This window comes from Pieris brassicae, chromosome 4, assembly GCF_905147105.1.
Source record: "Pieris brassicae chromosome 4, ilPieBrab1.1, whole genome shotgun sequence".
Classification (NCBI taxonomy): Eukaryota; Metazoa; Arthropoda; class Insecta; order Lepidoptera; family Pieridae; genus Pieris; species Pieris brassicae.
Genome location: NC_059668.1, coordinates 22069047 through 22091354, shown reverse-complemented (window position 1 = coordinate 22091354; position 22308 = coordinate 22069047). Strand labels below are relative to the sequence as shown.

Genomic DNA, 22308 nt, shown 5'->3' with positions numbered 1-22308 from the left:
TATTTATTTATTATAAATAAATTAAGCTAGCTTATGGTAGGAACTAATAGTCGTTTTCCCGTTCTTCATGTCTGTGTTGCGCGGGAGCAGGTCTTGGTGCTTGATGATTTGCTTGTTTGTGAACTGTTGCCTGAAAGATTTGTTTCTATTAGTAATAGTTAATTTATATATAAACAAGGAAGCCAATAGGTACATTGGGACATTCCTTGTGTCTTTAAGAGTATTATTGGAATGCTGTCTTTTTTTCTCTGTTTTTATTCATTTATATTTACATACGATCAGCATTCTGTGCCTAACACGCCATTTTCGTACCCGGTAAGCGCACGTAAGAAAAAAAAATAGGTTCCAAATGTACGATCTCAGGATAGTACGCTCAACAAGTGGGATAAGCTTATTACAATATTGAATTAAAAAACATATTAATTACAGACAGATACGTCTGTAATACGGACATAACATTTATAACTAACGAAAACAAACATACACGCAGCACTGCAAAAGCACACTAAATAATAATAATAATCATCAAAAAATAAAAATGACCGTTAAGGGATAAGGTACATTTTAAGTGTGTAATGTGTGTGTGTTGTGGTTGTAACTGATCTTGGATCAGCATTATGCTGTGGAGCAGACGTGTTCCACAGCGCTGATTATTCTGCCAGAAACCACAACAGTTAAGCACACAACGCAAAAAAAGGAAATCTATATACTAATAATAAAAATATAAAAAATAGTAAATATTAACAGTGTAAAAATAGAAGTCTTGGAAGATTGTGTGTAAAAGTTAATGGTAAATAAAAAATAAAAATAATTGTTACTAAATCTAATAAGTAATAGATACATAAATATTTTTTGGCAGATTAAAAACTAGTGTTCGTGCGATTTTTGTTGAAAAAGTAGATGTACTAAATGATGAAATAAAGAAAATTATTACAATATTTATGAATACCACAGTAATTAAGACACGTGTATGTAATAAGTACCAATTTGATTGGGCTAGCGGTAACCACGTTACTGATATCAATAAAACCGCACAAGGACATTGGCTTTCTAAATATCTCGAATTATTTTATGATTGAAATGATTAGCAAAATGCCTAAGTTTCACTTGTTTATGCTATATTTCTGTACTGATAATTACCACTCAACCTTAAAGATCTAATGCATCTACTGCGGTTAAAATTATATAACTGGTCACCATAATACATGATGTAAGTTAAAGAGGATTTGAGCTTTTGGGGAAAGAACTTGGGTATTGTTTTATGCAATATCTATATGAAAAGTTTGGTCCCTATGGCAGTATACCTAAGCAGTATACTTAAAGGTACAATACAAGGACCAAACTATTAAACTTGTTTTAATTTTCTATTTACTAATTATTATTATTATTACTATGTAGATTAAAAAGATGTATGTATTGTATGTTTATTTAATCAATAATAAAGTATTATAAATAAAAATGGATCGCAAAATATATTGTTTTATAAAAAAAACAATTGGGTTCAATATCAAATTACGACTATTTAGGTGCATAGCCCGAGCTGATATTGTGACTATTTATTCTAAATAAACATACAAGTGGGTTTACTCACTTGAAAACCATTTTTGGGATCAGCCGTGTACTTGACGAGCCTTAGGGAACCATCGGGCTCCACCAAAGAGTATTCTCCGTGTACGACGTCGCCATCTCTGTATTCCTTGTGGCTCTGCTGGTTACCGGTGTGAGGGTCTTCAACGCCATATGCGTAGTGGTAATCGGGTTTCGCCTAAAACGTATTAAATATTTAACTAATGAGGATAACAAATTCAAACCCAAAATAACTTTACCCTTATGAACGTCAGAAAAGATGTTAAATTGATTTCAAATTTATATTTATGACCAGTTCTAGAACTGACAAGAAACTCTTTTTAATCGCTAAGTTTTGAGTATGACTCTAAGTATGAATTGTTTGAACTGGAGCAAATCAATCCCAAAGATTAGTTAAAGATTTAAATATTCGCCAGATTTATAAAAAAAACTTCATTGATTAGTTTCGTTGAACGAGAGTTTTGAATTTATTCAGTGATAATTTCGCTTAGCAGTTTGTTGTAAAGAAATTCCATATACAAATTCCATATAAAGAGTGGTTTAATATCTGGAGCCTGGTTGGACAAAGTAGTCACACAAACAATTAATCATTACATATACTTTAAACGTATTTTTTGTCGTAACTGGATTATTTATATTACAAACTGTTTTAAATGTTCCTATACCCATCATTATTGTTACTTAAATTACTGTACATACCACATAATCTACGGTTTTCAAACGGTCATATTTGGCTGTCTCTGGGTTGATCTTGCCCGCTTGGTGGTCGTACCCGTAGTCTGCGTGCTGCTGAGCTGGTACTCCGTGAGCTGCAGGGACCTGGACCTCCACAATCTTGCCACTCACTGGACCACTAAAGCGGTTGTACGAGTAACCTGGCGCATGACTGCAGTAGGCGTATGACGCAAACGCTACAAGCGCGAAAGTCTGAAAATTTAAATATAATCTAATATAACAATAATCATTGTTATATGGCATCTACAAGTAATTGTTGTTGAATATCGTATTATATCTTATTATAATTATGAGAGCTGAATATTGATATAGAGAGCGGTAACCTCCAATTTTAATTAAACGAATAAACACGGTTGAATTGCTGTATCATAGGAATGTACAGCAATAGGCTTAGCAATGCTATTGTGAAGAAAAAAGAAAATTTGTGTCACTTTCGTCAAGAGTAATGTAACTATCGCGAGCGACCTTCACGGTCAGCGCTTGTTGCACCACGACATCGGTGACACTGAAAAATTGAATGCCTTCGTGATAGCTTAACATTTTTGCTTTTTCAAAACATTTTTAATAACCTTGAAATTCCAGATGCGTTTACGTTCACAAATTATTCTCTCTAGTTTTGTAAATTTTTAATTTGAATTATTTTTATTTTATTTTGTAACGGGGCCAAGACAATAAAGACATTTAAACAACGACTTATTATTGTGTTTGTTATTTACCTTTAATTAATAATGAAGGACATTATATTAGAGGCGTACTATGTACATAGATGAAATAAAATTATAATTTAGTCAAATTTAAGTATGCTATGTTTATTCGTCTTCCGGTTAGAATAATATTATTTACTGGTTTGGTTTGTGGTACCTTTTTTATTTACTTTTTGATTTGAATCAAAATAATAATAAAAAGTCTAATCTAAAAACGACCCGCTATATAAATTAATTAGATAATTAAAAGACTAAAAGTGTTAATATTGCTTCGAAACAAAATACACATTTTCGTAAATTATAAATACCTTGAAAAATAAAGCCATTCTGTGAAGCACGATGAAAAATGTTTGCTTGATGTTCCTTGCGGGACTGACAACTGATACAGGCGCCGGTGCGGTTATATACCAGTGAGTTATTTAAGAAAGTATGCCCAATCGTGATCTTATTATTGCAAAAACTATGAATCAATATTTTTAATATAGCCATCGAAACTTAGTCAATAATATCCCATGCTGAAATAGAACTTTGTGATTTGATTTCTTTGTACTTTAATCTAATATTAACTTTTTGGTAGACTTTAAAGACTATATGGAAAGGACCAAGGGGAAAAAGGAGAAGAGCGCACCCAAAATAAAGGTAATAGAAGAAATAGAAGGGCTCCCTGATAAAGAAAGACAGCCACGGGCAGAGTCAGTTGGAAAAGCTGGAGGACGCCTTTATCCTTGAAGGTGTTCCGATCGACGTTACTGAATGTAACTATTTTTTGTCAGGATTGGAAACTTGGGCTTTATTATGATTAGTAACCTAACATTTCAAATACTATCTTTTAAAAAAATGCTAGAAAATTATTTTATTTACATAACCAAACAGCTGATCTGACTTTGAGGTCAAATGCCTGGAAAATGATGAGTTGCTGCATTATTGATGTAGAGTACACAATATTAATTCGTAGTATACAATAATTCCTCCTGTAAATCAAACTTTGTGTTTAGCTATAGCCCCATACATGGGTAAATTAGGGAAATAATAAGTTTAGTGCAAAGCCGGAATTCAAACATGCGACTTTAAGGCACAATCATTTCTTTACAGTGTACTTAAATTTTACACCTAGAATTGAAAATTGGCTAAAGACTACTGGTAAGATTTAAAAAAAAACATCCCTACTCATTGGCAAAGAAGACCAAGGCCGAGAGAAAAAGCCGGCGTAAAAAACTCTCGGTACTCCTTTAAAATAGCAAATCATCATACAAAATGGTAATCAACACTTATTGTAAAACAAATATCGCAAATTTATTAGAAGTAGCCTGTCTAGCACTAGCCCTGGGCCCTTTTATCGACTATATAATCGCTAACTTTATAGTAAGCCTTTTTACACCGCTTTTCTTCAATACATTTCTTAAATTTAGATAATAGATAGAAACTCTGGGATTTTATTTAACGAAAAGTACTTAATAACTTTAGATAGTCTAAAAATTGAAAATTTCGTTCACTTTCAACTGTTCCAAGCCATCTTTATAAGTACAGGCGTTTTCAAGTATCTCAACGCTGCGGTTGTATTCATTCGATCCTCAGAGATAAACTTGTTCATCGAAGAAATTGACTTTTCTGATACTATTGCCACTTCATCACACATCTTGTAATCTCGTCATGTTACCTGCGTCTGCGTCAGATCCCGCAAAGTCGGGGTTGCATTCCCTACTTGTAAACACGTTAACAAAGTACTTCTTTGGAATACGTATAAAATACCCCGGAATAAGAATTGTATTCCAAAGAATGTCAAAATGATTCGAAAGTAAATGCAATTTTGTGTTCACCATCGATTGGTGACCATCGATTTAAATGCCCATATTTTTTACTAAAAGAAAGCGTTTTGCAAAGTTTTAGGTTGTTAACCGAATTTGTTTTATATCGACATTAATTCGCGTTTTGTCACGTGACCATTTCCATACAAATCGTTTTGCGTAAGGCGCCTCACACCGTCGTAGTGACTCACATCAGTGGCTAATGATTTGGCCTACCCAAACTATCAAATATTTTTTATTGAATTTAGCGCCATCCTATTGGTATTTAAAGTACTAAAAGGTACTTCCAAAAGTAGTTTAAATACTTCATTTAGGTAGAATTTGTTAGGGTGCTAAGTAAATCTGTATATCTTTATATAGTAGCTCATACCTAATTTTAATTGTAACAAAATTAGGTTATGGCATATCTTTATATCAATTTAGGGTAATTGATCTTAATATGAAAATAATTATCTGTTCTGTATTTTGAGCTATCATTTATGTCAATTGTCTGAGGTTTACATTTTGTTTTATAAATTTAAAATTAAAATATAGTGATCACTGATAACTGATGCAAAAAACGTTTCGAAACGTATAACTACTAAACCAAATGTAATATTTATGATTATTGAAAATTGACGTTCGTGCAAATGCAGAAATATTAATGAGTTAATATGAATGAGTATGAGTCCAAAAATAAAAAGGCCAAAGTTGCACCTAATAATGGAGAAAAGAGAGGCTCTTCTCAGGAAGAGTCAAGAAATAAGCGTATAAAACAAGAAAATCCTACTTTGGCTGAAGACAAAGAAAGTTTGAAAAGAAAGAATTTTGTACAAGCTTGTAAACAAGTATCATACAATGCATTTATTAATTATCCCGAAAGATTTGATTTACTTTCTCTTCCTCTCTGTGCACAGTCACGTTGTATTCACCAAGATTTAAATAACAGTGTAAGTTTTTTTTTCTTACTTGAAGATACAACATTAATTTAACACTTAAACTATTCAATAATAATAATAAAACCTTCTGTTTAACTTATCAATTCCTATTTAAATATTTTCAGATGGTAAAGCAAGTCCCTGGAAGAGTTGAGGAACTATTTAAAATAGAAATGAAATCAAACATGTGGTATGAAGCTCTAGACATATGCTTCCTGTGTATTACCCCTTCAAATTACTTATCAGACAATATTCTTAAAGATATTGTGGAAATTATACTAGTAAGTTTTAAGATATTTTATTATTATTTATTTTACTTTAGTCTACATGATTATCTATATTATATTTGGATATTATAAAGGCAACATCTAAATTGATAAACCAGTTTTTATAAAAAAAAATTTCATATAATAGAATTTACATTAATGAATTTTAAAAGAATGCATGTTTTTATTTTATTTATGCAATATTTATCATTAAAATTGTTACTTAAATTTAGCAATCGTAATATTCACTGATATATTTTTATTTTATAGAATGCTCATGAAGATTCAACTTGGAACTATTCAATCTCAAATTTATTAGGGAAATGCCAGCAAATATTATCATTAAATTTTAGTATGCACCCTCCATGTGCAATGAAAAGTATAAGAAAATGCTATATAAATTTTTTAACTTCTCCAATGGATCTGAAACAGAATACTTTTACAGACAGAACTAAGTATGAATCTAGCAAAGGCATTGTAAAGTACTGTGTTACAAGATTAGAAGCTGAACTAAATCCAGATATTAATGAAAATGCCTTATTTGATAAACTTGAAAATACTCCAGACAAAATTAAAAACAGTGTACAAGGTCTTCATTGGCAGAAAGAGAAATTTGAAATTTTTGAAATGTTGAACCGATCTGAAAGAATTGAAAGGATAATGACAGTTTTAGAAAGCCTTATAGAATTATTACAATTTGATCTTGCTATTTGGCATTCAAGGTTAAATTAAATTTTCCAAAAAATATTTAAAAAAAAACATATTATCTATTATATAAAATGTAAAAATTATGTTCACAGATATACAAAAAATTTAGGTTCACATTTAATGAGATCAAATAAACCTCTGATGGCTCATATACTTTGGTCTCAAAATATTTTGTATACTGGTGCTGTTACAAATAATACAAGGCAAATCTTGAGATTGTTTGTACATTTTGTTCACCTTCAATATCCAGAAAGGCACCTTAAAACTATGACAGTAAGTACTTCTAGAATATTAGATATATAATATATCTTTTACAAATTATGATGTAAATTTTCACTTTATAACAGAACTATTTTTTATTATTATATATGTTCAGAAATCAATATTGATCAACAAATAACGTTGTGCCTCAATTAAATTATTATTGTTTGAAAATGGTATTACGAAACGTAATAATACTTCATAAAGACCCATTTGTAATACCTTAAAAGATTTTTTAAATTAATATATTGTTTCACTTTTCAGATGTGGTTGAATGCTGTCATTCAAACTTTTTATATTTGTGAAAATAACTCAAACGGCGACTACCCAAATATTGGAAAATATTCATTAGCCTTTACAAATGAGTTTTACAAAATGATAACAGGTATGATATTTTGTGTCTTGGGATTTTTTTTCAGCAACCCCCAGTCCTCTCTTAAGATTGCACATGTTACCTTAATTTCATTAGCCTTCAATGCCTGACATGCTCGAAAACTCAACCTCAAGGTTGAGAATTTATTTTACGCATAAATTATGTTTAAGGATAAATATATTGTTTATTCTCTATTCTGGCCTAAAGGGCAGACGGCAAGATCCCATTCTAACCTGATATTTATTAAATTTAATTGTTTTAATAATTTGAGGACTGCAATTTTTTTAGCATTGCCACAGGCATCTATTCTGAGAATATTAGAAAGATTACAGCCAAGCTTCATGAGATACTTAATAAGTAAAAAACACCTACAATCCATTCTTCCATCTAATGAAGATGAAATTATTGGAATGTTTTTATACTTTATTAAAAACAGACAATGGGAAGAATATCCTATATGTCAAGATTGTAAGCTTACAATAGAATTGAATGTGAAGCAAATTAAGCCAAAAAAGATATTGGCCTATCTTACTAAACAATGTATATGGAAAATTAAAGAAAGTAAATTGATTAAAATGGAACCCAAAATTGTATATCCAAAACTAGACAGCAATTATGAAGAAAATAACATAGTTAATCAAAACTATATTATTTCCATACTCTATATAGCTCTTCAAGGATTTTTAGATGCATACAGTATTCAACAGATTCAAGAAATATGGGAAGAATTAAATAAACAATTAGACCAAGATATGCTCAGTGATTATTCATCTGCAACTAATATGTACTTTGTTAGTGAAGATTTCATTAAAAAATACAGATCTATCTATCAAATTTTTCAAGAACTTGTAATGATTTTGCACCAAATAAATAATGATGGTAGTTTTCCTGATATACTAAAAATATTTACAACTATTAAACTATTAGGATTGTAGTAAAAGTTGTATTACTCCTGCAATGTTGTAATTACCCTTACATCTACCTCATGTTATAAAAATTACAAGACACTTTTACATTTTTTATTTTCATAATACTTAAATGCTAACTTCTCAGTAAATTGTTACATTTTACAAATATTGAATTAGTATTTAGGAAAATAATGACCTCTGGCTTTCCTTGTCCTTTTTGCCTTTTCAATATCTACACCTGGATATTCTGCTTTTAAAACATCCATATCCATATTGGGAAATCGCTTAAGCAGCTGTTGAACATGGTTGTAATTTCTATTACGTGCTTTCCTCTCCTCATTATACTTTTTCTCATTATAAAGCCTTAAGAATTTTTTGACAGCTACACTATTGATATATCCATGCTCTAGATATGGTCGCACCCATCTCGTATTCATAAATTTAGGTAAATAATACTCTTTTTGCTGATATTTCTCTCTTAATCCAAAAGCATTAACAACATCATCAGTTGGTCGCTCACCAGTCTCACCTGTCTCTAACTTATAATATGCTATATTTCTCTCCCTCACCACTGTTTCAATATTATTCATTGACTCTTGGACTTTGTCAATTCTTTCGGGATTTGGAAACAAACGTACATTTTCATTACATTCGTGTTCCATAGTATACAGCATGTTGCGTTCCTTTAGCAGAATGTACCATAATTTATGTAAATCGGTATTGGATTTAATCCGTAATTCGTCAAGCCTCCAGGCTCTACCAACCTTTATATTAGTTTCATTCCAATTCTTTTTAATATCAAAGAATTCCATCAAATCTTTCCTCTCGGCCGTTGTATGAAATGACTTTGTTTTTGATGTCACAGAGGCTGCAGTACTGTTCTTTGTGTGTAGGCATATTGTAAATGTTCTTCGAGCAAGCGTCTTAAATAAGGAAAAGTTCATTTCGGTGCAAGTATTAAAAATATTACTATTATTTTCGGTATCAAAAATTCTAAGTGTATAAATTATAACCTTTTTGACATAAGTATATATTAAAATTGTTTGACATATGAGTATTGCTTGTCAGATTCAGAAGTTACAACGAATTAGGAGTTTGGACGGGACAAGCGCATTTAAGTTAAACCTAGAGTAAGAGTATGTGCGGAAAGTGAGCCGGTTTTCTAGAATTTTGCTACGCGTAATTTCTTATTATTAAAATGATAACAAAACATAGCGACGTACGGGTTTGTCATTAAACCATTAAACTCTGCTTTTATACCTCTCATTCCAAGACGGGTTTCTTTGTTTTGTAATTGTGCAATAACTTAAATTTTTTTCATGATATAAATCTTATTAACCCATTTAAAGTGTACGTCTTACTGGATAATCTATATGTTGATTCGAAAAATCAAACATTTAGTATTTAACTCTATATTTTTATTTCTATGCTTGCAAGTGTCAGTTGTCATCACTGTTGACTATCGCTAATTTTGTTTGATTTTTAATGTCAATAGTCAAATTTAGCATCAAATTGTTTAGTAAGAAATGAGTAATGATGTAGTGTTTTTGTACTTTTTTGTTTATTTTTCGAAACAATTAAGTTTTAAAAACATAACTTGTAAGGACTGAATTATTAAATAATTAATATAGTGCATATTTGTGTAGTAATTGTGTTTTTAAAACGATTTCACGAACCCCCAGTCGTCTTTACGGATTCCACGCTAAAGGTAGGCTATTAAAACCCAATATTAACTTAAGAACAGGGATTCTGTTATGCTAGGCGGCCTTTTTATATAACTGATTATAATATGAGAGATAAACTTAATGAAAGATTTATACAATAAAATTACTACGGTCACTTTATTGGTTATGTAAATTTTACTAACTATTAGAAGTTCAACTACATATTTAAAGTTTTTTTCTTATTGTTATTATTTAAAAGAAATTTATAAAACAAATATTTACATATAAAAGTTTGAGTGTTCCTTCCTGTTTAAATGCAAATGTTAAGTTACATATAGTTTTTGTTATTACAATAACTTTAAAATATCCTTTAATAATGTAAATAGGTAAGTTTGAATGAAATGGTAATTGCTACTGTGTTTCATTGTTAAATTGAAATTATTTATAAAAAGGCATAATTAAAAGCCATAAAGACTTCTATATTCACTAACTTTGTCAATGAACAACTAGATATTGTAAATTTACAGTAATAACTTATTTTATTACTATCATATTGAAATAAATTATATTAATTAGTAATAGTTTATTTTGTATATTGGCTAATGTTACATCTTAATATTGGTGCAGGATTAGGAAGTAAAAAACTAAAGTTTTGAACATAATATTTTTTTTCACAGATATTTATATCAATTGTTTACAAATACATCCACTAAAGGTTTACATTTAAGTTATAATGTCTGCAGAACTTACATGGCTAAATGTTTACATTTTTTTCCAAGTATAAGTTATAGCCTAAAGTTTTAATGTCTTTTGAGAATAATTTTAAGTTGTATTTTATCTGCATCTATATTTTGTAGTAGTTAAATGTATGAATTTAATCTTGTAAATGTTATTTCATAACATTAATTTTAATACTATCTGTTTCTTATTTTAATAGTGTAATAGATTTGGTTATAGGCTATACTAACTTATAAATCCCAGTCGGCATCAATTAATTGTATTCCCCTGGCTCACTAAAGGTAGTTGCTTCTTTACGGAATCATTCTAATGAATTCAACATCTAAATTATCTTTTTACATAATTTTTTAACCCATAATTAATTTATACATATTAGGCATAATAAATATCATGTATACTTACCATGTTTTTTCATCTGAATAGAACTTGCCACTTCATTTAATATGCTAAACTTTTTCTAAATTGATTGACCAGGCCTCGCCTTATACAAATGGAATAATCAAATTAAAGTATTGTACTTGTTTATTTAATGTTATGCAACGGTTCTGGGCTCAATTTACAGAAAGCCTCATTATATTTTTATTACTAAATATGAAGATATATTGTTTTAGATAAATTTTAAGTGAATTAGACAGTAATGCGGAAACCTTATTTCCTTGTGAATATACAGCAGTTACTTAGTCCCTTGTAAAGTCTTTTGATATATACATCATTCTTTTATAATAGTACTAAGAAAAATTATTGATTTGTTTTTTGTATGCTGGTAACAGGGGTAGCAGTGTCCGCTTCTTGACAATTGAAGTATTTCTTTAACAATTAGAATGTAATCCCTAAGTATCATATTTAATTCTGATACATTTAAAAAAATAATGTTCAGCTGTGAGATGTCACAATAGATTGAGAGTATATTATATATATATGTCTCATGTTCTATTGAGGCATTAACTAGATACATTTCTGTTCTCATAATGTTTTCAGACAACAACCTAGGATTTCTACATACAACAAATATTTGTTTTTTTCTAAATAGACAAATAGGCAGGGACATAGTATGCATGTCAAAGTAATTATATATTCAAAATTATATGACAATCGTTATAAAACATTTTGGAACCGTTGGCAGTGATAACCTCAGATTGTGTAGTGTTGACACGAAGAAAACTTAAAGTATTTAATAATAAATATTACAACTGAATCTGTCTTTAGATAAAAGTTTGTTTTTCAATATGGCACTTTTTTCATCTATAGCTCTTAGTCCAAGTAGATCAGATGACTAAGGCAGAATCATTGTATATTTCGCAATTTTTGAAATATTTAATTTACCGAAAAAAATATTTTCTTACTTTCAATTAAATATAGAGTAAACCGACAATGTGACTATTTGTATATTTGCCGTACAATAAGCCTTATCGTTTACAAATAGTATTAACTCAAATAGTGTAATACTCACAATATTACTTTTATATATATAAGTTATTGAGGTTGCCACTTAATCCTTCTTTCTACCAAAGTATTAGTTTTACATCACATTTGTACCTTATTCGTAAAAGTTGACGGCTCAGGTACAGAAACTTCTGAATAAGTGAAAAAGTTTTCTTATAAAACTCGTATTAAAACGAAAGTAAGATGCTATAGCTACACGATTGGAGTATAATATCATAGGTATGTTTTGCTTTTTGTACAAACGCTTCTATATTCTACTAACGGCTATCTGTAGGTCAGTGGCACTACAACCTTTTTTGATCCGGGTCCTCAGATATCTAAATCTGTTACATGATCATTTGTCAATCTAATAGGCAAGTAGGTGATCGGCCTCCTGTTTATGACGCACGACATGTACAGATACCGGCAAACTTCTTGAGCATTAAACAAGGGAGTTGGGGAATCTTTGCGCATCGTACACAGTCCGTGATCCAAACGTCAACTGATTTACCAATCACACGATCGACACGTCACTCTCCCGCCGCCGCGCACCACAACCCCCCCACTTCCAATCCTAAAAATTGCGGGTACCTTTTGGGACTAAGGCAAACAGGTTCCCTCACGATGTTTTCCTTCACCGTTCCTTGGTGCACAGCCTACGACCTCGGGGATGAGAGTCGCTTAGGGCATTGGGCCAAGAGCTATAGATAGCTATAGCTGCTCTGCTATCTATAGCTCGTGAAAAAATATTATCGAATATTTGGTATGGAAAGTTTATAAGTTGAGTTACTTACTGTGACGCGGAAAACCATTTACCTAAGCATATTTTGTGAATGAGTGGTATTTTCAAAGGGTCGCAGATCAAAAGCTATTGGAGCGAATAAATACGTGTAGATACCTATTTCTTTGTGTTTGTTAAGGGGCTACTTTCCATTTGCCGGATACCAATTTCATTTTTACAGATCCCGTTGTCTGCGGAAATAACTACCCAATTATTTTTTATGGATCTTCACCAATGTTCATTGAGAGTCATTTTCCGATTTATTTTCTTTCGCTAGGCTTTTTGATAAGATATTTCTATAACACGAGTTTAACGTTAATAAAGCCTTTAATGGTATACAAATTTATATATTGTATTCCATAATGATGCTTATCTTGTACATCTTTTGTGCGAAAGCAGGACGGATAAGAGAATATAAAGCTGATTTTCAAATCCGGCTAATTCTGGTGTATTTTTTTAAATGATACACTCTACTAAGCTAATAGGCTTGGCCGCTTTGTAGCTTTTCCTTGCCAATATTTATAAGAAAATAAGGTCAACTGTCTGTTCCGTAAACCGGCGATTAAAGCCTCGGTGCCAAATGATCCACCTAATGCATCTAATTCCTGTCGTGTAACGGCATCTCAGGATTTAAGTGTCGCTCGCTTGTCCGGCATGGAGTGACCCAAATGGCCTGTCATCTTAATGGTCTGTCAAACTAAATGCTAGGATCCAGAACGCTTTCTGTTTACTGTTAATTTATTTAAAAAATCGATTAGACTATTAGATTTATTAAAGATTTAATTTAGTCCATTTCGATCAAAGCTTCAAGTTTTCTGCTTAGAAAGGGGTTTTTATCAGAATTCAATTGAACACTGAGATTTCAGAACTGATTCTTTGCTTGGTCTGCTTAAAGAGTGCATTATTAAATTGACATTCAAATTTCTATCGTTTGAGAGCTGTTTAGTAGGGAACTCGGAAGTACGTGTTAAGGCTATTTATTTCCGGATAACCACAGCTATCAATGGAATGAAGAATCTAGAGATTTGAACTTTTTATGGCCTATAAATGTTGTTCAGACTATGTCCTGTGATGGAGTTTTTTTTATAATTAAAAGTTGATTGCACACAAGATGTTGTAAGGCATTTAATGAAAAGTAAGTTGCAAGAAATACAAGAATGTAAGATGTCCGAAACTAGCTTACTGGCTTTTATACGGGCGACTATAGTATAAAATGATAGACCGTTTACGGTAATTACATAACATATCAAAGGTATTCAACGGTATTTATCAAATCGTTGATAAGTGCGACGCTTGACATCATTGTTGTTTTTAATTGTTCACGGAGCGCTTTATTCTGGTGAGGTCACACGTTATCTAAAACAGCTGTCGGGCGCACACGCGCTACAATGGAGTCGTTTGTATCCGCGTCGTGTAATATTGTTCGTAATTTAAAATATCGGCCGTTCTGGAACGAGTGGTTCGGCTTTATTTTGCTGCGCGAGGTATTGTTGCGTTGATTAGACCGCTCCTATTGTTGTCAGCGATTCAATTATTGGGACTAACACTGGACTAGAACATGTGTGGTTTTATAATGGCGATGTTTCTTGTATTACACCTACAATGTTTTATTGAATGACTTGACTTAATGTCCTAGAATCCCTAGGTGGGCCAAATGGCGTACACAGTGAGTCTTCATCGCGTTCTGGCTTGATCTTCGTATTACACCTCACTCCTAGTCTTCCCGGCTCTCTTTGCCTTATCAGCAACTGTACGACGCCAGGTTCGCTTAGGACAGCCACGCTTCCGCTTACTTGCGGTTTTCAACCGCTTGCTTGGGGATATAATTGGATTCTCTTTGCAGTGTATGGCCCATCCATTTTCACTTGCGTCGCTTCATCTTCTGGCTAAGTTACAATGTTTTAAGAGTTCCATAAAAATCTTCTTCAAATATTTATATTCTCTTTTCTTACTTACATATTTAACTTAATTCGAATATTTATTTGTGGGGCAGGATGTTTCCCTAGTGAAGATTAATGGCAGTTGTTTAACTGCTTTTAGACTTATGAACTGCCCACAAAGCCTTCGACATGGATTATCGGCCAGTGCCAGTGCCACAAACGGCTTAACGTGTCCTCCTGAGCGAGGAACTTAATCTTAACTTAGGCAAAATATTTGTGAATTCTATTAACATAATTATTATTATCGACTTTGTTGGCATTCGGTTACAAAAAATAGGAATTTTCCGCAATAATATCTGTGACTACCGCCTTTATATGAGGATACAAAAACTGTTCGTTTTAAAGGAGGTTATATTCGTCAAATATGTTAAGATATCTGGTAACACTTGAATCAAGCCTTAACTTGGAACAAATTCTCCTTTCCTTTTCAGTATATTATTTTCATACAAAACGCACTAGTTATTGGTATAAGTTTATCAGATCAATCCCACGAATGTTCAATATGGTCTCTATCGTGATTTTATGAGGGTTTACATTGTAAAGGATCAGGAAAGCAATATGCCATTCAAATTGAACAACATATCATCGAAGAATCGAACAAAAAACTACGAGCATGCGACCTTCCTCGAAATAGGAACAAAAACTCCGAAAATACGTGGATATGGTATGGAAGCGCTAACAATACGTTAATGGCTTATGTTTGCGAGTGTCCCTCCGGCCGCGTCAATAGACTCTATTATCAAGAACGGGCTGTGCGCTGAATTGGCTAAATGTTTTGTGCGTCTCAAAAGATTTGAGATGACGGGGAAATTGTTAAGAAAATTGATCACTTCCACTCCGCTAACTTGGGTTTTCTATTGTCAAGGTTTCCGGTATGTCGCTGTTTTGTGTATCTGTATATCTTCAGCCCAAATGAGTCTAACATATTATTATTGAAATGAGCAGTGTTGGCCTGGTGGCTTCAGCGTGCGACTCTTATCCCTGCGGTCCATGCTAGGTTCCATCCCCGGCTGTGCACCTTTCTATGTGCGCATTTTACATTCCCTCGAACGGTGAAGGAAAACATCGTGAGCAATCCGGCTTGCCTTAGACCCAAAATGTCGACGGCGTGCGTCACACACAGAAGGCTGATCACCTACTTGCCTATTAGATTAACAAATTATCATGAAATTAAAAAGGTTGTCGCCATTGATTTTTTTATTATTTAAATAACTACACGTTGGCACTATTTGATTTTACTCTCGAAACGCCGGTTCCAGCAAAAAATCTATCTACCAGCTATGTCATGCATATAACAACTAGACGTTATTTGTGTATACGAAATCATCAGCCTCACAAATGCCCAGTTTATCACACGATATAGCAGAGTCCATTACGTGATATATTGCGCGTAGAAGGTATAAAGTTATAGGCTATTTGTACACATGTCGCGCGGTGTGACGATCAATCACCCGCGCGAATGGACGCGCGACAGGCCATTAGTCCGCCCTGAGGCTCAGGTGGCATGCTTCATAGCTTACCGATCACCGGCCCAGCCCTTGTCTTATTCAATCACACGATCAATCGATCGCACTGTTCGTAGAACTCATCGTTGTCCCGATTTTTCCTATTAAATCCGTATGTAGGCCTTAAAAACGTCATAGATGTAGTGTTTCAGGTGATGGATGTTGTAATATCATGTCCGCAAATCATCAGCAATTTCGCAGAGCCAATACACATATTGGTTGTATGATGAGATGCGTAGGTGAAGACATGTTCCGACAAAGTTTTAAAAAAGTTTATAGGGTTATCCTTTACGGTTTTATCTGAATTTGAACGTTTTTTAGGTGCTAAGTGTTCTTTGTAATGATTTTACGGTGTAATCAAACATGTTCTCGCCCGCCGCTCGTCCATAATTATCATTAGGATATTTCCGAGTAGATTCTCCCTAACCTTTAGTTTAGGCAAATAAAACCCTTTTTGGATTAGTTAAGATTTGACACTCTCTTGCTGCCACAGATCTGCTTTTAGACTGCCTGATAGGCTACTACGTAGGCCTTCCATGTTCAATTTCTACTAATCTAATGGTGATATCAAAATCGAGTATAAAAAGCATCGGATCGGATTAAGAATTTATAAATAACTGTACTCACACAAAGGAAATATTCATTCCTCTTTGTTATTAGGTCATAATTATCCTATTTAACGTTAAAACCGCCTCATTATTTATTCTTTCAACGGTTTGATACATTAATTTGGAGCCCGATAAAGCAAAATACGGCCATTAGCTATAGTAGTTACAGTACGTGCGAACATGACGCGTGGAGTCCACAATAATAGACTATGTCCATTAATTAGACCAACGTATTTCGTAATAGACTGGACATTTGGTACTCGCCTATGATACGAATAAACAGACCTTTTCGTTAACAAATGTATTTCTTTGTGATGTTTATGAGGGTAGCTCATAAAATACTTTTAGGAATGTGAACGGTAAGTAAAGATAAATATTCTCTTAATATAATAATAATAAATCGTTTATTTGCAAAAAATGTAGTTCATTCAGATTGATTGATTATAAAAAAAACACAATCAGCCATATAAAAATACGTATGCAAATGAAAACAGTTAAGTTATTTGTAATTATTTCGAACTATAAAGGCCTTGCCTTTAAAAACTTAATCACCCTGTGAAAGCATTACACGACAGTGATCTATAACTTCTAGGAAGGTGATGAAATAGTTTGATAGCCATGACATTACAATTATTTAAATACATCGTGCAAGATGCAGGCAAGGTTTAGAACCGTGTTGGATCCCTCGGTAGATACAGGCAAGTTTTATTTAAATAACTTTGAGCACATACTTAAGACAATTTAAAAAAAAGTGCGTGCGTACAAAGTACACATGTCAGAAGTGAAACTTCTTTGTAAATTATTTATTAGCAAGGTAAAAGCCCCAATACATGATTATGTGTCTTTTTACTTTTTATTTTTCATGTATCATCTGTTTAGTTTAGTTTGTTTTTTTTTTCTTCCTGTTTAGTTTTGTCTTAATAACTGTGTATAACATGTATTTTTGCACTTGTTGCCTATCTTATGTAATTTAATACTTTTTTTTTCTCTTTACTCACAGTGGTTGCCTGGAAGAGATCGCTCGAAAGCGTTAAGGCCGCCAGTTGCCCTACTTTTGATTTAATTATGTTCAATTGTTTATTTTCTGTAGTGTAACGAAGTGTTAATAAAATAAATAAATACATTTTATTAATATTTTGGGTTACACTATTTCAATAAAGTCCAACTATGGTTTAAAAGTATCTGAAACCTACGACACCCCAATCCTCCCCCCCTCCGATCCCCTATTGGTAGCTCATTATGGGCAATAAATGAAATACCGCGAATTCCTGTGTTCTCCATTGGCTATGGGATTGACCTTTCACATGTCATTAGTGCGAGATAGGCTGAATATTGAAGATCGTTTGCACAGAATAAAACGGAAACATTTTGGTGTTCAATAAACTTGTTGAAATGCCGATGTATCGTATCGTGTCTTGGATTTATATATTTCATAAGTGTATGTGCTTTAGAGACCTTTGAAAAACAACATATGATATCTATTATATTTTATTTATTAGTAATCTTGAAGCTAACACCATGTCCATATTGTAAAATAAAACACTTAGACAACATACAAAGCCAACACAGATTACATTGACTAACAAAATATATGAAACAGAAAACATATGAACATTGGTAGACAAAAAAAGGAAGTTTAGTAATAACTAAATCGTTACAGCTAAACGAAGTCAAAGTTTTCTCGCTTCTTCAAGTATTTCTTCACATCCTTTTTAAGGTCATTCTCATAGTTAGCTAAAACCCTTTTTCTGCTTCTAATTATAAAGTACACAAAATAGAGCATATATGGTACAAATATATCTTGGTTTAGCATTAGGATACTCAGCATATTCTGCCACACTTATATGTGCAAATTGTCTTACTTAATTAGTAGTTCCATATTATATTACCAATCATATCATCATAGACAATTCGTATTTTAACAATACATCATCACATTATTAATATACATTATCAAATTGATAGTAATAATCATAATAATGAAAAAGCCTTTAATTGAGTATTAAATGCATTTCCACTTCAATCCTCTTCTATTGTATCTGTGTCAAAAAAGGGTTTTGGCAAAGGCCTCCTCCAAATTAATTAATCATAATGTTTCACTCAAATAATTATTAATAGACAATTTTTGTTCAAAAGTAGATTTAAAAAAAAAACTATACAATAATTATGGCTAATATTGTGCTTAATTAAGCCTTACGATCAAGTGTAGCTTATCTAAGATTATGTTTAAGTGTTCTATTATTTTTGGCAGTATGTTGTGTGTCCGAATTACCGCACTCTTAAACACCCACGATTTATCTGGCCTACACAGCGTAGATTATTTTTAATTATGATTATAACAATAATATTGTTTGTTTTTGTTTCAGGTGATACAACTAAAAGGTATTAATTAGTTTTATTTTTGGCTGTAATTATGAAAGGAATTTGTTTAATCTTCGTAAATCCATCTTTTTAGTTTAATATTCTAATTCTTGAGAAATGTTCATGCAGATGTCAGCAACCTTATAATTATACAATTCTTATATATTTACACTTCGTTACTGTATACAAAACATATAAAAAAGCGGGTACATTACTAGGCAACGGGTACCAAGTGATTTCTTCCAGGAAATACCTAAATACTAGGGGTATTCAACAATAAAAAACAACTACAGCAGGTAAACTAAAAGATATTATACAAATACTTAATAATAATATGTATGAACAAAAATATAAAAGCTAATCCAAAGGTTAATTGAGTAACAATTAATATATATAAGTAGCTAATTAAGAGGCAGAAGATAAATGATCAAAAATATATTTTTTTAAATAAATGTCTCTAACTGTATATATTCTATATGCTTTTCTTTTTTTCCCTTTTTATTCATGACCTTTGCACTGTTGATTGATTGATTTGTTCTATTAGTTTTGTCCAAATAATTATGTCTTATTTACGCGCTACTTTGTCTACTTTCTTACAGTGGTTGCCTGATAGAGATCGCTCGAAAGCGATAAGGCCAGTTGGCCTCCTTTTTTTAAATCATTAAATGCATTCTATTTATTTATTACTCCAACTAAGTGTTATTAAATAAATATATTTTCGTTTATCCTACCAACAATTTTCATGTCGATTTCCAGTTAAAACTAGTTTATTCGAATAGAATCAAAAACACATACGTGTTTATGCCTCATACCCACGGCACGGGTTCCCCATACCCTTACTAATCTCCTTATTTAACCCTTACCAAATGTTCCCTCCAGCCTAAAGTTACGTCTCACAATGATGAAGATAACACAAGCATTGTTTGTGAAGTGTCGCCGTTGCATTATCATTTTGATGAATGACTAGGTTCTATTTAACTACAGATTAAGCAGCATTAAGATCAGAGAGGTTAGTTTTGACGTACATTTGAGGATTCATTTGTTTTATCAGTGACAGTTTTACGTTTAGAAAATATAAATTGGAAGTCACGTCACAATGGAACAGTCATATGTATCCGCTTCAATTTTATTTCATCAAAAATGCCTATTACTTCTCTAATAGTCGTCTGATAATCCATCAATAGGTCCGCTACCCTGTCGCGAGCTTTCTTGCGTTATAAGTGAATATTCAAAACTGCCTATTTTTTACTCTAATAGTCGTCTGATAAATATATTCTTGTAACTTGATATGTATTTAAAATTTTCATTTGCATTTCTCTACAAACAATTAATTGTGTGATAGACGAAACTTATACAATGTCTCTAGTGATTAAATTACTAATTAGCCCTTAAAACCGGCGGTATACAATTTTATTATTTATATCTCATTCAAATAAATGTATGCAGTTAGCATACATTTATTTCACCGTATGACGCTGATATATAACGTCTGAAATCAGTGTTTTGTTTACACTAAGATATAAATGAGCGCTCCTTTTTTCCAATGCCTACTACTGGGATAAACATTTATTTTATTCTATATCACGTGAAGCAGCTATACACAAATGTATTGTAAAATAAAGTAGTTGGTCATTAAGGAGTGGCGGAGACTTTTTGCCAGTAGTACTTCTACGCCCTTAAATTGACATAAGTTTCGTGTGATCAGTTCATACTTTGATGGATGTAAGTAGACAAAATTTTTCTATTTTAAATATTTTCTTACAATGAACAGAGGAGCTTGTACCAGCTTTTTAAAAGCGTGAACTGGAAAGATATATTTCAAACGCATTTTTATCGCGATATCGATATAGTTACAAAGAATTAGGAATATTTTTAGTTTAATTGTATCAAAAAAGGTAGCCTCGTTCACAACACAAAATGTCTTCCACATAAATTGGATTATGGGGAAGCTATTTTAACACATGCGCGGTTGTATTTGCTCAGCGATAATCCGGCGAAACCCCTATCTAAGCGAATCACGCCTACAAAAATCTCAAGAGCCGAGACGAAAATCGGATACTTGTATCAGCAACTTTATGCTTTCTTGTCTACGCTTGATTTATGACAAAGTTTAACGATAAACAAGTTCGATCCCTTAAGGAGGTGAATCCGAGTTTTATTTGCACGAGACCCATCACGGTTTGTCAACTATTGTTACAGTTTTTGTGTTATTAGGATGTAGGATGAAAGCCCTTGCCCGAGGGAAATATTCAAACAAGTTACAAGTTAATGGGATCACTTTAAGTCTTTGTCTTGTTATATTTTATGACATTTTCTTTGGGGTTTTTTAATACGTTTGACTTATGGGTATTTTTCAGTATTAACATAATTATTAAAAATTCTCGATAGAAGCATTTCCGTGGATTAAATTATGTATTTTGATATTTTAATTAAAGATCTTTGAATGCGGAAACATAAATACTTGAAATTCACACGACCACCTTTGCTCTTAGCTAATCGACTGCAAAAAGATGCAGTTATAAAAATGTATTTGTCTAGATAAGGCGTCGTCCTCATATGGCAGGTGCTAAATCACCTCGAGCTAAGACCTGGATTGTGGCAATTGGCTCGAACGCGCTTATGCTGCATTAAACGAGTTCCAGCCATATGTGCTCATATTACCTATTGTCTTCACAGATATTTGATTCATATCACTTTATTAACGCTGCGATAGAATTCTTTTATAGACATAGAAAAAGTAGTCAAAATGTATGGATTTAGACAGACGAAGGATCAAAAACAAAAGAGAATTGCCATGTTCTTTTCCTTAGCAAAATGATTAAATCAGACGCAAAAACGAATGGGGAAATGCGTTACGTATACCCTCCAGCGGTCCGATTGCCTTGTGATGGAGGGTTATGTGGGACTCGCTACTGGGTACCCCACGGCAACATTAACGACGTAGCCTTGTCTGCATCCGGCCACGTGATGAGCCGTTGAAATTATGGCCCTGAATGATATGGAGTGGACCTTAGCAAACGCCATA

The 22308-nt window shown here is 32.4% G+C and overlaps 4 protein-coding genes across 7 annotated transcripts in view; 2 read left to right on the top strand and 2 right to left on the bottom strand.

Moving 5' to 3' along the window:
• Window positions 1-43: 43 nt before the first annotated feature.
• Window positions 44-3384, bottom strand: LOC123708403 (cuticle protein 21-like). The gene is made up of 4 exons (XM_045659081.1): window positions 3335-3384; window positions 2287-2514; window positions 1592-1765; window positions 44-130 (listed from the first exon to the last, which is right to left on the bottom strand). Exons 1-4 carry the CDS (start codon window positions 3350-3352, stop codon window positions 44-46), a joined length of 507 nt encoding a protein of 168 aa, XP_045515037.1. The 5' UTR covers window positions 3353-3384.
• Window positions 3385-5340: 1956 nt separating this feature from the next.
• Window positions 5341-8358, top strand: LOC123708619. Of its 2 annotated transcripts, none has more exons than XM_045659414.1 (6): window positions 5341-5760; window positions 5874-6029; window positions 6285-6469; window positions 6815-6995; window positions 7248-7368; window positions 7645-8358. In XM_045659414.1, the coding sequence occupies exons 1-6, from the start codon at window positions 5485-5487 to the stop codon at window positions 8289-8291; spliced, it is 1566 nt and encodes a 521-aa protein (XP_045515370.1). In that variant the 5' UTR covers window positions 5341-5484; the 3' UTR covers window positions 8292-8358. The 2 variants fall into 2 exon arrangements, with proteins under 2 accessions (XP_045515370.1, XP_045515369.1); XM_045659413.1 differs by having other exon boundaries at window positions 6285-6736.
• A 3-nt stretch (window positions 8359-8361) lies between these two features.
• Window positions 8362-9309, bottom strand: LOC123708620 (39S ribosomal protein L47, mitochondrial). The gene has a single exon (XM_045659415.1). The coding sequence runs from the start codon at window positions 9206-9208 to the stop codon at window positions 8438-8440; it is 771 nt and encodes a 256-aa protein (XP_045515371.1). The 5' UTR covers window positions 9209-9309; the 3' UTR covers window positions 8362-8437.
• Window positions 9310-9790: 481 nt separating this feature from the next.
• The window catches only part of LOC123708201 (bifunctional heparan sulfate N-deacetylase/N-sulfotransferase), a 136194-nt gene continuing 123676 nt past the window's right edge, over window positions 9791-22308 (top strand). For 2 of the 3 annotated variants that reach the window (XM_045658778.1, XM_045658775.1), the window contains exons 1-2: window positions 9791-9972; window positions 19289-19304. The gene's annotated coding sequence lies outside the window, so the exon portion shown is untranslated. The remainder of the gene's footprint in view (window positions 9973-19288; window positions 19305-22308) is intronic. The other variant, XM_045658776.1, reaches the window with a different exon arrangement.